General features: G+C 38.0%; 1 protein-coding gene across 4 annotated transcripts in view; it reads left to right on the top strand.

Annotated features, from left to right (window-relative positions):
* Positions 1-16,493, top strand: part of PSEN1 (presenilin 1) — an 83,341-nt gene that overhangs the window by 41,581 nt on the left and 25,267 nt on the right. For all 4 annotated transcript variants that reach the window (XM_059055875.2, XM_067028196.1, XM_067028197.1 and 1 more), the window contains 3 exons: positions 2,794-2,861; positions 7,746-7,966; positions 12,990-13,088. In XM_059055875.2, coding sequence (XP_058911858.1) covers positions 2,794-2,861; positions 7,746-7,966; positions 12,990-13,088 — 388 coding nt within the window. The remainder of the gene's footprint in view (positions 1-2,793; positions 2,862-7,745; positions 7,967-12,989; positions 13,089-16,493) is intronic.

Genomic DNA, 16,493 nt, shown 5'->3' with positions numbered 1-16,493 from the left:
GGCCCGTGAGCCTGCGCGTCCGGAGCCTGTGCTCCACAATGGGAGAGGCCACAATAGTGAGAGGCCCGCGTACCGCAAAAAAAAAAAAAAAAAAAAAAAAAAGTTATTGCAAGATAATGGCTATAGGGGCTTCCCTGGTGGCGCAGTGGTTGAGAGTCCGCCTGCCGAGGCAGGGGACGCAGGTTCGTGCCCCGGTCCGGGAGGATCCCACATGCCGTGCAGCGGCTGGGCCCGTGAGCCATGGCCTCTGCGCCTGCGCGTCCGGAGCCTGTGCTCCGCAACGGGAGATGCCGCAGCGGTGAGAGGCCTGCGTACCACAAAAAAAAATAAAATAAAATAATGGCTATAATTCCAAGTGCTATAAAATATATTCTTGTTGCTTATCTATTTTATACATAGTAGTTTGTACCTTCTAATCCCATACCCCTAATTTGTTTTTGTTTTTTTTATTTTTATTGGAATATAGTTGATTTACAATGTTGTGTTGGTTTCAGGAGTACAGCAAAGTGAATCAGTTATATGTCTATATATATCCACTTTTTTTTTTTCAGATTCTTTCCCATATAGGCCATTACAGAGTACTGAGTAGAGTCCCCTGTGCTATACAGCAGGTTCTTATTAGTTATCTACCTTATATATAGTAGTGTGTATATGTCCATTCCAGTCTCCCAGTTTATCCCTCCCCACCCTTATCCCCTGGTAACCATAAGTTTGTTTTCTACATCTATGAGTCTACTTCTGTTTTGTAAATAAGCTCATTTGTGCTCTTATTTTTAGATTCCACATATATAAGCAATATCGTATGATATTTGTCTTTCTGTGTCTGACTTCACTCAGTATGACAGTCTCTAGGTCCACCCATGTTGCTGCAAGTGGCATTATTTTGTTCTTTTTTATGGCTGAGTAATATTCCATTGTATGTATGTACCACATCTTCTTTATCCATTCATCTGTCGATGGACATTTAGGTTGCTTCCATGTCCTGGCTATTGTAAATAGTGCTGCAATGAACATTGGCATACCTCTAATTTGTACCCCTACTTCCCATTCCCCTTTGGTAACCACTAGTCTGTTTTCTATATCTGTGCATCTGTTTCTGTTTTACATGTACGTTTATTTGTATTACTTTTTCGTTTCCACATATAAGTGGTATCATACAATATTTGTCTTTCTCTGTCTGACTTATTTCACTAAGCCTAATACTCTTTAGGTCCATCCACATTGCTGCAAATGGAAGATTTTATTCTTTTTTAAGGCTGAATAATATTCCTGTGTGTGTGTGTGTGTGTGTGTGTGTGTGTGTGTGTGTGTGTACACATCTTATTTATCCGTTCTTCTGTTGATGGACAGTTGGGTTGCTTCCATATCTTGCCTGTTGTAAATAGTGCTACTGTGAACATAGGGGTGCATGTATCTTTTCAAATTAGTGTTTTTGTTTTTCCTGGATACATACCCAGGAGTGGAATCGCTGGATCATATGGTAGTTTTATTTTTAGTTTTTTGAGGAACCTCCATACTGGTTTCCACAGTGGCTGCACAAATTTACATTCCCACCAACAGGGTACAAATGTTCCCTTTTCTCCACATCCTCACAACACTTGTTATTTGTGGTCATTTTGATGATAGCTATTCTGACAAGTATGAGGTGATAACTTGTTGTTTTGATTTGCATTTCTCTAATAATTAACAATATTGAGCATCTTTTCATGTGCCTGTTGGCCATGTGTATGTATTCTTTGGAAAAATGTCTCTTTAGGTCTTCTGCCCATTTTTTGATTGGGTTGTTTGTTTTTTGACATTGAGTTGTTTGGTTTGTTCATATATTTTGGATATTAACCCCTTGTCAGTCATATCATTTGCAAATATTTTCTCACATTCTGTAGGTTGTCTTTGTTTTTTTGTTTTTAACACAATAACCCTTAAAATTTTATTTATTTATTTATTTATTTTGGCTGCATTGGGTCTTCATTGCTGCTTGCGGGCTTTCTCTAGTTGCAGTGAGTGGGGGCTATTCTTCATTGCTGTGCGCCGTCATCTTATTGTGGTGGCTTCTCTTGTTGCAGACTATGAGTTCGAGGTGCACAGGCTTTGGTAGTTGTGGCACACAGGCTCAGTAGTTGTGACTCACGGGCCCTAGAGTACAGGCTCAGTAGTTGTGGTGCAGGGGCTAAGTTGCTCCACGACATGTGGGAATTTCCCAGACCAGGGCTCGAACCTGTGTCCCTTGCATTGGTAGGTGGATTCTTTTTTTTTTCTTTTTTTTTTGCGGTATGCAGGCCTCTCACTGCTGTGGCCTCTCCAGTTGCGGAGCACAGGCTCCAGACACGCAGGCTCAGCGGCCATGGCTCATGGGCCCAGCCGCTCCGCGGCATGTGGGATCCTCCCGGACCGGGGCACGAACCCGCGTCCCCTGCATCGACAGGCGGACTCTCAACCACTGCGCCACCAGGGAAGCCTTGGTAGGTGGATTCTTAACCACTGAGCCACCAGGGAAGTCCCATAGGTTGTCTTCGATAATTTGGTTTTTTTAATGTATTCTTTTCTTTTTAAAATTTTACCTATTTCTAAAGGAACAAAGGTTTACATGTATTTTGGTGAAATTTCTAATTATATTATGAGTAGTTCAGCACCAAAGAGTTCTGTTATGGGTATTCACTGATCCCAAAGCTGCTTGTGTTTTGCCATTTGAAAATCATAACACATACAGAAGTAATATACAATTTTTGAAGTAAGAAATTTGGATTTTTTTTTAGGGTTATGGGATCTGTTAATTATACTGAAACTCTTTTCTAGGTCATCCATGCCTGGCTTATTATTTCATCCCTATTGTTGCTGTTCTTTTTCTCATTCATTTACTTGGGGTAAGTAGTGAAATATTTGGTCTGTTTTTCAGAAATTAACTTTATTTGGGCTCTATAACTGTCACTTAAATGTACTTTGTTGATGAATTATTCTTAAATTATAATTGTTTCTATGTATAGGCCATACTTGGTATATATACAACTAGTTAATATTATTGATAGGGATATTCTTTTGTTGATCCTTGTTTATAATAAGTAGAACTGAAAGCACTCAAGACTACAGTTAATTCTAAGTCTTTTTAGTAAAGAATTTACTGTATCCTTTACTTTTGAATCAGAACGTTAAAGCATTTCAAGCATGTGTATAAACATGAATTGATTTTTAAACTTTTATATTGTTCCATCAGTTAGTCTTTCGCCTTTTTAATGAAATCTTACATGAGAACTTCATATATAAAATAGAAAAAAGTGGAGCTGCTCTGTTGAAGAGAATAGAGAGGCTCAGAGATTTGCCTGCCTTGCCTTTCTCTCAGCCTCAGTGGCAGAATACAGGTCGTAAACCATTGCACTAGCTCTTAAATTAGGAAGAAGCGATAAAACTAAAAAATAAATTGAAGAGTTAATTCTTTGGTAGAAGCAGGGGGAATGACCATAGACAAAAGAAATAAATGTAAGAATCTCTATGAAATGGATGACTTTCTAGGAAAAAACTAATTACCAAAACTGACCACTGAAGCGATAGAAAATCTAAGTAGAGAAAAGAAAAAATAGAGAAGGTTGTTGAAGAGGTTCTCATCCCACCTCCATCAGTAACAACAATACCAGGCCCAAATGGTTTCATAGGGAAATTCTTTTAAACCTTTAAGGAGCGGATAACTCTAATGCTATTTTAACTGTTCCGGACACACAGGCTCAGCGGCCATGGCTCACGGGCCTAGCCGCTCCACGGCATGTGGGATCTTCCCAGACTGGGGCACGAACCCGTGTCCCCTGCATCGGCAGGCGGACTCTCAACCACTGCACCACCAGGGAAGCCCCAGATTCTTTTTAAGAAGGCAGGGTAACACTGGTACCAAAACCCTATGAATTATCAAGAAAGAGGAAACTGGATCAGTCCTATTTATTGATGCCAAAAGAATAACTAAATATTCACTAACAGGATTCAGCAACAACCCTTTGAGGGTATAATATATATGACCAAATGGAGTTTGTTTGCAGAATGGGAGACTGGTTTATTATTAGGAAATATCAGTACAAGTCACCATGTTACTAAGTCATCATCTCGTACATGCTAACAAGAATTTAACAAAATTCAACACTTGTCCTTGGTCAAATTCCATAATAAAACAGATGATTAGTTCTCTAACATGATAAAATATATGAATCTTATTCTAAAGATTGGTATCATCTTCTCAGGAAAACTTCAGAAGCACACCTGTTACTGGTAGGACAAGATGAGGATTTCCTTTATCACTATTGTTGTCAATCATTGCTCTGGAAGGACTAGTGAACGCAATTAAATAAGACAAAGAAATAAGAGCTACAGAATTTGGAAGAGAAGGTTAAATTATCAGTAATTAGAGATAAAATGATTGTTTACTTGGTTTCAGAATTAACCAAAAAAACAATTAGAATCACTAAGTAAATTTGGTAAGGCAACTGCATACAAAATTAATTAACATAAATCAATAGACATCATGTAAACAAGTAGTTAGAAAACATAATGAAAAGAAAAAAATCCCATTTATGAGAGCAGCAAGAAAGAGAAAATATCTGGGATTAAACAGTAATTGTTTAAGCTCTATAATTAAGAAATTTTAGGGAGTTCCCTGGTGGTTTAAAGGTTAGGATTTGGTGCTTTCACTGCTGTCGCCCAGATTCAATCCCTGGTCAGGGAACTGAGATCTTGTAAGCCATGCGGCATGGCCAAAATTTTGAAAATAAATAAATAAATAAAATAAAGAAAATTTTTAAATGCCTCTTCAGGGCTTAAAAAGAAGACTTAAACAAATGGAAAATTATACCAGGTTACATAGAAAGAATATCATCATAAAAATGTCAGTTCTCTCTAAGTTTATTTTAAATTTTAATATAAGCCCAATAAAAATACAAATAAGATTTATTTTTAATCTGGACAAGATAATTTTAAAATTTATTTGAAAAAATAAATAAGTGAAGGTACTCCGAAGAATCGTAAAAAAGAAGAAAACTGAGGGATACTACTCCCACCTGATACAAAATTATAAAACTAGAGACTTCCCTGGTGGCACAGTGGTTAAGAATCCGCCTGCCAATGCAGGGGACATGGGTTCAAGCCCTGGTCCGGGAAGATCCCACATGCCGTGGAGCAACTAAGCCCGTGCACCTAGAGCCCGTGCTCTGCAACAAGAGAAGCCACCGCAATGAGAAGCCCAGCCCACGCACTGCAACAAAGAGTAGCCCCCGCTCGCCACAAGTAGAAAAAGCCCATGCGCAGCAACAAAGAGCCAGCACAACCAAAAATAAATAAATAAATAAATAAATAAATAACTTTTTAAAAAATTATAAAACTATAATAATTGAAATAGTGACACCTGCACTATGAACAGATAATCAGTAGAAAAGATTAGAAGGACTTTAAAAAAATACTCAAATATATAAAGGAATTTAATTTATGATAAAGGTAGTGTAGAATCAATAGGCTGTAAATGGATTATTTAGTAATTGGTGTTGAGATAATTGTGTAGTCATCCAGAGGAGAAATTTGAATTTCTTCTTTATATCTATACCAGGATAAATTCCAATGGATTAAAAATTTAAATGTGAAAGTAAAACCATAAAAGGACTAGAGAAAACCATGGGGGATGCGGGATTTAAGTATATATATATATTTAATTATATAACTTAAAAGGTCCTTCCTTAAATCTAATGTTTTATATATAAATATTTACACACACATATATATACACACACACACACACATTCACACAAAACCCCAAAATCAAGCCAACCAACCACACCATGAAAAAAATCAGAAGATGAATGACCAACTGCTAAGTGTGTTTTCAACTCATTTTATAAACAAAGGGTAATTTACTTTATATATAAACCTCTACAAGGCAACAAGAACAACAACCTAACAGAAAAAAAAATGGGTGAAGGATATGAAAAAATAGTCAACAGAAAGACAGGTTACTTATAAATATATGAAAATATGCACACCCTCCTTATAAAATTAATGCTAATTAAAGGTGTACATTAGGTTAACAAGGATCAAATAGTTTAATAAATGTTCTAATTTGGCAAGGTTGCAGGAAAATAAACATGCACACATTGGTGTAAAACTTTGATTAAGAGCAGTTTGGCATATCCATTAAAGTTTTATATGAATATGTCCTGAACCTGGTAATCTGTAGGGATAATCATTGCAGCATTGTTTCTGATAGCAAAAGAATGAAATCAGTCTAAGTATCCATCAATAGAAAACTGGTTAAATAAATTATGGTACATGCATACAATAAAGCCATTGGAAAGAATGAGGTACTCTAGTATACTAATATGGAAAGTTCTCCAGGAATATCGTTAATAGAAAAAACCCTGGTTTAGAACAATGTGTATGCTATCATTTGTATCCAGTAAAGAAGTATATTTATGATATGTATGGACAGTCTCTGGAAGGATGCATATGAAGTTAATAATAGTGCTTTCCTTTGGAGAGGGAGACAAGGTTTTGGGGGAAACTTTTCACAGTATATGTTGGGAATTTTACATTTTAGGCATGTATTACCTAGCCAAAGATAACAATAGTTTGGAGTTTTGGGGATTTTTTGTTTTGAGTGCTGGGATATCTGAAGTGCTTAATACGAATAGCTACATCATCCAGAAATTTCAACATTTATTTTGAAATTTCAAAATGGAAAGATCAGCTTTCTGGGTAGTCTCCAGAATCCAAAGTTTGTGCTTAAATAAACAAGTGCTTTCTTTCTCCTCAGTTACCCATCTTCTATATTTGTATCTCTTTATTTTAAGATGGAATTCCCCCTCCCAAAATTAAAATACTATTTTCTTCATTATAAAAATTCATTCATTCATTGTGGGAAAAAAAAAAGAAAGAAAGAAAAGAAGAAAGGTTTTTAAAATTCCAGACTCCCATCATCTAAAGATAAGTCCTGCATCTTTTCAGGAACTACTACAGTGATCTCTCGCTCTCTCTCCTCACACACTATTTCATGTAAATGAGATCATTTTTTTTTTTCAGGCAACAATATATCATGCCTGTATCCCATGTTTGTGTGTATGTGTGTAAAACATATATATATACTTAATGGCTGCACTAAATTTTATGAAAATAACACCTTATGTCCTAAGCTCTAAAATTATTTTGCATGTTTAATTTTTTCCAATTTCAGATACTTCAAACAAGCGTTTCCCAAAGTATAGAATAACATTTTAGGTGTTATATGGCCTTTTTTTTTAGTTTTTGTACTTATTTTTTACAGCTGTGGCCTGTGATACTGGTTTCCCATTTATATGACTGATACAGTTTTCTATTAAAATAAGCTCAACAAGGGCTTCCCTGGTGGCGCAGTGGTTGAGAATCCACCTGCCGATGCAGGGGACACGGGTTCATGTCCCTGTCTGGGAAGATCCCACATGCCGCAGAGCGGCTGGGCCCGTGAGCCTGTGCATCCAGAGCCTGTGCTCCACAACAGGAGAGGCCACAACAGTGAGAGGCCCGCGTACCACACACACAAAAAAGAAATTTAAAAAAAATTTTAAAAATAAAATAAAATAAGCTCAACTTGAGGAAAAAAGTACATTAATTTAAAGAAAGATATGGTAAAAGTGTGAAGCTGGGATATGAATATCTAATGAATATCTATGTTGGAACCATAGTTCTAAAAAATGTTTTGATGAAACTTATTGTATGCAAATCCTTTTAGATATCTGTTTAATTTTTTTCAGGGAAGTGTTTAAAACCTATAATGTTGCCATGGACTACATTACAGTTGCACTCCTGATCTGGAATTTTGGTGTGGTGGGAATGATTGCCATTCACTGGAAAGGTCCACTGAGACTCCAGCAGGCATATCTCATTATGATCAGTGCCCTCATGGCCCTGGTATTTATCAAGTACCTCCCAGAATGGACTGCGTGGCTCATCTTGGCTGTGATTTCAGTATATGGTAAAACCCAAGACTGACATTTTGTTCATCACAGAAATACCTCCTGGTGTGTTTTCCTTCCTCTTCTAGTTATCTTGACTTAGGGAAAATGACAACAGTAATGTCCCATAGCTTTTCAGTAAATAATCATTTAACTCTACTATCTTTTTCATATAAAGATTTCAAATTTTTTTTAACATCTTTATTGGAATATAACTGTTTTACAATGGTGTGTTAGTTTCTGCTTTATAACAAAGTGAATCAGTTATACATATACACATGTTCCCATATCTCTTCCCTCTTGCGTCTCCATCCCTCCCACCCTCCCTATCCCACCCCTCTCGGTGGTCACAAAGCACCGAGCTGATCTCCCTTTGCTATGCGGCTGCTTCCCACAAGCTATCTATTTTACATTTGGTAGTGTATATATGTCCATGCCACTCTCTCACTTCGTCACAGCCTACCCTTCCCCCTCCCCATATCCTCAAGTCCATGCTCTAGTAGGTCTGTGTTTTATTCCCATCCTACCCCTAGTCTCTTCATGACATTTTTTTTTCTTAGATTCCATATATATGTGTTAGCATACGGTGTTTGTTTTTCTCCTTCTGACTTACTTCACTCTGTATGACAGACTCCAGGTCTATCCACCTCATTACAAATAACTCAGTTTCATTTCTTTTCATGGCTGAATAATATTCCATTGTATATATGTGCCACAAAAGATTTCAAATTTTTTGAAGTTAAGTTCTTTAAAAATGTTTTATTAATCCCCGCAGTTTAATTCAGTGATGAGTTAGTGGAAGGATCCATAGACTGCTGGTCCTAAGACTTAGATTCAAATCGCATCGCTACCACTGATAGCCTTCATGACTTTATGAAGGTGATTCGGGCCCTTCGAGCTTCAGTTTCCTCATTTGGAAAATGGGAATAATGCTTCTCAGAATATTTGTTGGAAAGCACTAGCAGAGTGCTTGACACACATAAAATGCTCAACTAATTTTTAATATAAAAATTAAGTTAACTATTTTTTATAAGGCAACTTGGGTAGAATTACTCTTTTAAAGATAAAACTTATTTGGGCAGTCTGAGCTTCAAATTTATTAGCAACCCGTGTGACATGGGTCCTGAAAAGTCAGAATATACCTTAGCCATGAATAATCAAGATGTGAACTCTGTAACTCTCATTGCATAAAAACCAAAAAGAGATCCGTTTTCAGAGGTCAATTTGTGGTCTCTGTATGATAGCTGCAGTGTTCTTTCATCCCTATTCAAATGCTTATTAAAATGTCAGGTGACCTGTAGTAGAAAACCTCATCATTCCCCCTTGATTGATGAATAAAAGGTCTGTGGAAATAGAATTCGATTGACTCTGTTCTCATATTTGAGCAGTCAGTCACAGAACTATAGAAGTCATATACTCTTTGTGACGGACTTTTCATAGTGACCTTAGGTTGTATAGTATTTGATGATTCGCAAAGTACTCATCTTTTCATTGCACAGCTGCGATCAAGAATGCCAGTTCTGTGCTCCATCCAGTCAGCAGCTGGTTAATACTTTGCAGTCAGAGATTTTATCAATATGTTCTTCTGTTCCATGCCTTTTTCGACAGCCACGGTTTGCCTTCTCCTTCAAAGGGACACATTATATCTTTACCTAGCAACTCGGGTACTTCAGCAGCCCTACTACTGTTGCACAAAATCTTTGCAGGCTGGATCTTAACCACATCCACCTTTGTCCAGGAGCACAGATACAACATTACACTGATGATATCATCCTCTGAATAAATTCACTGGACCTACTTGGTGAGGACATACAGATATTCACAGTAGAGCTCAAAAGGGAGGTGGCATTTCCCTGTACGTAGTACAAGGCTCTGCCACCCCAGTTAAATTCCTGAAAGTTACTTGGTAAGCTGAGGGCTTCTGCATCTCTGGCACTGTCAAGAAATAGCAGCTGACCCTCTCTGCACCCACGATGTTAAAACAAGCCCACTATGTTTTAGGCCCTTTGGGGATCTGGAGGCAATATACTCTTCATTTACAAATTTTACTTAAGCCTATTTATACTGTTACAAATTGGCCCACCTTGAATGGGGACCTCCTACAACATAAGGTTCTAGAATCTGTCCAAATTGTAATACAGTAGTTATCCGTTAGTGTCCCTTCTTCTGCCCCAGAGAATTATTCACTGTAGAGGCTTTAGCAACCTCTTCTCATACCTCCTGAAATATCTGGATCACTCACTATGATCATAATTTGCCCACGGATCTCTGGTGTGAGGAACTACCCTTTTCAGTCTCATGCTGTACACGTTTAGAATGGCCATTTCTGACTGTATCCCGAGCTCTTCTGGAAACAGGTTTTCACAGGCCTTGAACCTGTGAGGCTCCGAATCCATCTACTCCTTATCTCCATATCATGGAGGCAGCATTCTACAAGTTCAGCACAGCCACCAGGGCTCCTTGCTAAGACAGAAATGTTAGCCATATGATAGAGCTGAGTCTGGGCCCCCTGGAGTATCTCACCCACAGGAGATGGTGGCCTCTTCTTTCCTCAGTCGCTTGCCAGTTGACAAGATACTAGAGGAGGTCACCCCTCTCTTGGACCCCTGGCTACCACGGGAGCCCTTTGGGATCAAATGAGTGAACAAACAGCAGTGGGAGTTTGTACACTTTATGGACAGCATCAAAACTACTTGTGAAGGAGCTCACTGGAGAGCTCTGCTTTTCATTGCTTAATCCAGGCATCCTTGATCAAAGAATGGGATCCAAGGGTCAGCAAAGTTAGCTGAACTTTGGGCAGTCGTCTTAATCTGGCCAACAGTTGGCTCCATCTGTGCATTTTTACAGACCCTTGGAACATTGCAAGTGGTCTAGCCGCCTGGTTCTGCCAGTGGTAGCAACAGCAATTACTTGTCCAAGGTTTCCCTCTTTAGGGAAAATAACTGAGAATCTCTTGCCTCACAGATAACAAAAATTGAAATCAAAGTTATACATGTCTCAGTACGTATTAAACACACAATACAGGCCTCCTCAATTTATCCACTTTGGAGTTCCAGATATTGTTATAGTGACTATTTCACTTCTGAATATACAATGCTGGGCTCTTGAACAAGATGTGCAGTGGAACTTTCACCACAACACAGTCTCACGCTACAGGCCTCATAAGGCACCATTATGACATACTAGAGCAAGTTAAAACTTGATTAAATGAAACATCAGGGTTGAATCATAATAAAGAGTCTGATTCTTTTTTGATATTAAAAAAAAAATGCCAGTTCTGGAGACGGACTGCCTGGGTTCAAATCCAGACTCTTCTACTTCTATCATTTATTGGGTATGTGGCCACAGACACATTGCTCAACCCCTGAGTCTTAGTTATTATGAAGATTAAATTAAACAATATGTACAGTACACACATATAATGGTATCTATCAGTAAATTTTAGCTGTTTCTTTAAAATGTATAATCCTGTGAAGTAAGCAAGGCAGTTATTCTTGTTTTACTGCTAAGAACCTGAAGTTTGTAGAGGTAAAGTATTTGCCCAAGCTTAACACCATTTGATCTAGAATATGAGTCCTAAGTCCCATATTCCTTCTACTACATTACACTGTTTCTCCCATCAGCCCTCTGTTTCTTCCATACATATGCAAATTATCTCCACAGACCTTTGAGTTCCTTTAAAATAAAAGACTTTCGTGTCCAATATTTAGAGTAATGATTCTTAACTCCATTTCCATAAGATCTCAGGATGTCACAAAGATTGTTCTAAGAATTTCAAAACAAAATTAATTAATTCACTTTAATTGCTCTAAAAAATAAAGATTTATCATTTAGCAATTCTATAAGGAGTAGTGTGTCGCAAAACCAAGATAGTTACAGGACATTGCAGGTTGAAACAGGTTAGTAATCTCATTATATCAGAGCATGGCAAATTTCCCTTTTCTCATCCCAAACAATCAAAATGGAAGCAGTGAGAGTAGAGATTTTGTGTGTGTGTGTGTGTGTGCGTGTGTGTGTGTGTGTGTGTGTGTGTATGTGTGTTTTATTGTAGTAGTAGTAGTAGTAGTAGTAGTAGTGGTGGTGTACAAGAAGACATGACCACTTACAGGTGTGAGGTTTTTTACTTAAATGCATCTGAATGATAGTAATGTCAACACAAGCTATCAAATCTTCCTTTACAAGTTTACCTATATCTGTTTCCCATTATTCAATGTATGAAATTATTTTCTGTATTTCTGTACTCTGAATTTTCACGACATAGCAAATGTAAGAAAAACTGCAGTTACTGGAAAGAGATGGTGGTAAAATCAAGAATAATTTATGCATATTGCTTCCTCCTCCGGGTTGCTGTTTTCGTAAAATAAGACAATTTTCAGCACCACATGTATTCTGAGACCTAAATATTTGTGAAGTGCTTTTGAGAGGAGAGCTAAAGAAATGCTAAACTCATGCAGAGGTTTATTAGTTATTTTGTTTTGTTTAAATTTACTGCCCTCTTATTTCAAGTATCCCTAAATAGTACATATACTGTTTTCAAAAAGGGGAGAAGATGAATCTCTTCTACTCCATTCTTCATATTTTGAAAAGTTAGGTCAAATCCCCTCTATTAAATCCCTCCTAAAGTAAACCTTCAGTTTGTGGCTCACAGGTATGTTTTGTTTGGAAATGGCTTGTCCTTGTTCCTGCTTTGGAAATTGACAACTGCTTTAGAATAATTCTGTCTTGTCGTTATTTCTGCCTCTTTTCTTCAAACTGGGAAGACTTATTCCTAGAACCCAACGATGATACACTGTAAACTAACCAAATAGCAGTCAAACCAAAATGAAGTTTGCACAGGTCTCTATGTGGTTTTGTGTATTTTGTTTAGATTGTCTCCATCTGCCTCCCCCATCAGCTTACCTGCTGTTTATTTCATATTCATTCAGCATCTTTCTGTGTAAAAAAAATTAAACCTCTTCAATTGGTTAATTCCTCCCTCACACACCCATTTACAAGTTTAGCCAATACATTTTTCAGATGTCTTTTCTATTTTTCTTTTTCTAGATTTAGTGGCTGTTTTGTGTCCAAAAGGCCCACTTCGTATGCTGGTTGAAACAGCTCAGGAGAGAAATGAAACTCTCTTTCCGGCTCTTATTTACTCTTGTAAGTATTTCAGAATGATGTTAAGTTAGTGAACAGCTTAGAATTTACAGAGATTCAAACACATGTAATTATGGTCATTATCATGGTACTTTTTCTCACCTTAAATGCATAGCATTGATGGAACTGCTGCAGATCTGTTTCCTTGCAAATTATTATCTTCTGCCTGACATTGGTTCAAGAGAGTTTTCAGTATGTGTGGAGATAGAAGAAATATTTAGAGATTGAGGAGCCAGTATTCTCATTTAAAATCTTATTAATCAAGAGCTATTGATTACTTGTTATATACATATATTGTAGGTGGATCTTACACTAGCATGTTGAAAGAATTGTACTTTTCCTTCAGAATGTGTTTGCCCTTTTTTTGGTTTTAGAGTCATACACTTCCTAATCATTCAGTAAATATTTATTCATCATTGACCTGATCTGCTCCCACAGAGCACTGTGGAGGATATAAAGATAATTAAGAGGGACTTCCCTGGCTGTCCAGTGGTTAAGACTTCATGCTTCCAATGTAGGGGGCCTGGTCGGGGAACTAAGATCCCACCTGCCATGGCATGGCCAAAAACTAAATTAAAAAAAAAAAAGATGATTAAGATACTTTGCTTTCCCTCAGAGTGCATTTGCTTACTTTTTTTTTTTTTTTGGCAGTGCTGCGCGGCACGTGAGATCTTAGTTCCCTGACCAGGAATCGAACCCGAGCCCTCAGCAGTGAAAATTCAGAGTCATAACCACTGGACCGCCAGGGAATTCCCTTGCTTACAATTTAGAAGTGAGATGAGACACGTATATAAACAACATTCAAGGCAGACTGTTATCAAATTATTCAGAAGGAACGCAAAGCACAGAAAACGCTCAAAACAGGGAAAATCTAAATGGGGAATCAGAGAAAGGCTTCATGGAAGAGACAGCATTTGGATTGAACCTTCAAAGGGTGGGTAGGATTTCAGCAAGCACAGATGGGAGAGTCAATTCCAGAAGTGGACTTGGGGACATCCCTGATGGCACAGTGGTTAAGAATCCACCTGCCAGGGCTTCCCTGGTGGCGCAGTGGTTGAGAGTCCGCCTGCTGATGCAGGGGACACGGGTTCGTGCCCCGGTCCAGGAAGATCCCACATGCCGCGGAGCGGCTGGGCTTGTGGGCCATGGCCCCTGAGCCTGCGCGTCCAGAGCCTGTGCTCTGCAATGGGAGAGGCCACAACAGTGAGAGGCCCGCGTACCGAAAAAAAAAAAAAAAAAAAAAAAAGAATCCACTTGCCAGTGCAGGGGACACGGGTTCGATCCCTGGTCCAGGAAGATCCCACACACGCCACGGAGCAACTAAGCCCCTGTGCCACAACTACTGAGCCTGCGTGCCACAACTACTGAAGCCCGTGCAGCAACGAAGACCCAATGCAGCCAAATAATTTTTTTTTTTAAGTGGGCTTGTCACAAAGAATGGCTTGGAGCATAAGTGTGGGGCATCTTTTTCAAATTTCAAGTGTTCCAGTTTACTAGAACATGTAGTACAAAATAGGGAGAGTACTAGGAGATGGGCTTGGAAAGGCACTTAGGGCAAGATCACGGATAGCTTTGAGGGACTGGTTTAGATCTCTGTATTCTATTCATGATCACTTGGGAATCATAGAAGGTTCTTAACAGAAGACTAATGTGAACAGAGCTGTGCCTTTGTAAGCTTGCAGCATTGTGCAAGATGAATGGGAGAGAGAGAGAACAGAAAGCATAACTAAACAGATATTGCTATGATCTAGGTGGAAAGTAATGAGAATCTGAATTATGGGATAGGTAATGGCAGTCAAGGGAAAGGCCTTGATGAGAGCTTTTGGAGGTAGTTTCAGTCGTTCTTAGTGATGAGTGAGAGAAGTTTAAAGATTAAAGGAAGGATGATAAAGAAGAGAGGTTTTTCTTATTTGAGAAATCTGTATAGTGTTGCCTGTAGCCCATATCTAATTTTCTTGGCAGGACCTGTGAGCCATCCAGGTAGAAATTTCCAGCAGGAGTTTAGAAGTGAAGTACCAGTTCAAAGGAGAACGTTGATAATAGAGATGCAGAATTGAAGAACATCAGCATGGAGGTGACAGTTGCAGCTGTGGGAGTGGTTGAGTGATTCAAATCAAAGGAGAAGAGAAGAGGACACCAGGAGTAGATCTTTGTCAGCTACTATGTTTAGAGAGTGAGAAATGAAGAGAGAATAGTAAATGGAACATAAGAAAATATCAGAAAATTGGGAAAACCAGCATTTTTCACTTAGCAGTAGCATGACTTTTTTCATATCAGTACATGAAATGTCTGCAGTTTTCTCTTATATAGATATTAAATAAAGAGTATCTTTATTGATCATTTCCCATTAGAAACAATGCTTGCAGAGAACATTTGTGAATTTTGTTGTACAGATACATTCATAGAAATGGAATTGCTAAGTCAAAGGATGTGTGCCTTTAAATTTTGATAGATACTGCCAGATTGCCTCCTCAAAAGGCTATACCAATTTATATTCCCTTCAGTAGTGTGAAGGTCCTAATTAACTAACACCTTCATTATCACTTGTTTGTATATGTGTATGGGAAACTAATAGACAAAAAACATCTTGTTTTAGTTTTCATCTTGGCTTATTGACTAATAACTATTAGTTAATAGTAATTAATAACTATTAATGATTATTTGGACTTTTTAATGTATTTTTAGCTGCATATTTAAATTTCTTGTTTTATGACTGGCTTGGTATTGTATTTTTCCATATTTTTAGAATTAATTTTTAATTATACAAGTAATACATTAATACTTTACCATTGAAAAAATTTTTGAATTACAGATAAAGTTAAATTTCATTATAACTGTCATCCCCAATCTCAATACTTTACCAAGCAGTTACTTACCAGTATTATCAGTGTGATATATATCCTTGTGGACTTTTGGCCTATTTATCTGTTGAGTCATTGAAAAAGCAGAGTTTCAAGAAGGAGAGAATGTCAGATGCTATTAAGAAGTGAAGGATGATGAGGACTAAGTAAACCATATAGAATTTGGTGCTTTAGACATCTTTAGTGACATTTAAGAGAGCAATTTCAGTAGAATGATAGGACCAGAAGCAGTATTCCAAAGGGCAGAAACTGTGCATCTGTGTGTGTGTGTCTGTGTGTGTCTGTCTGGGTTTTGCTGGCACTGGCAGTGGAAGTGATACAGTGGACAGAGACTGGGTGATGAAGGAGAGGTAAGTTATCACCTGCTAGTTCACAGGCAGAGCAGTGGTGACTTGAGAAGAGAACAGGTTTGAGGAAAGATGGTTCCAGGAGAGAGAAGGTTGAGGGAAAGGAGCCAGTGGAGAAAGGCTTTGAAGAGAACAGCAAGAAGAAGTAATTACTGGAGCAAAGTAATAAACGAAGCAGGTAGAAATAGCTCTAAGAGTTC

Source organism: Kogia breviceps, chromosome 3 (assembly GCF_026419965.1).
Source record: "Kogia breviceps isolate mKogBre1 chromosome 3, mKogBre1 haplotype 1, whole genome shotgun sequence".
Classification (NCBI taxonomy): Eukaryota; Metazoa; Chordata; class Mammalia; order Artiodactyla; family Physeteridae; genus Kogia; species Kogia breviceps.
This window is presented reverse-complemented; position numbering and strand designations above follow the sequence as displayed.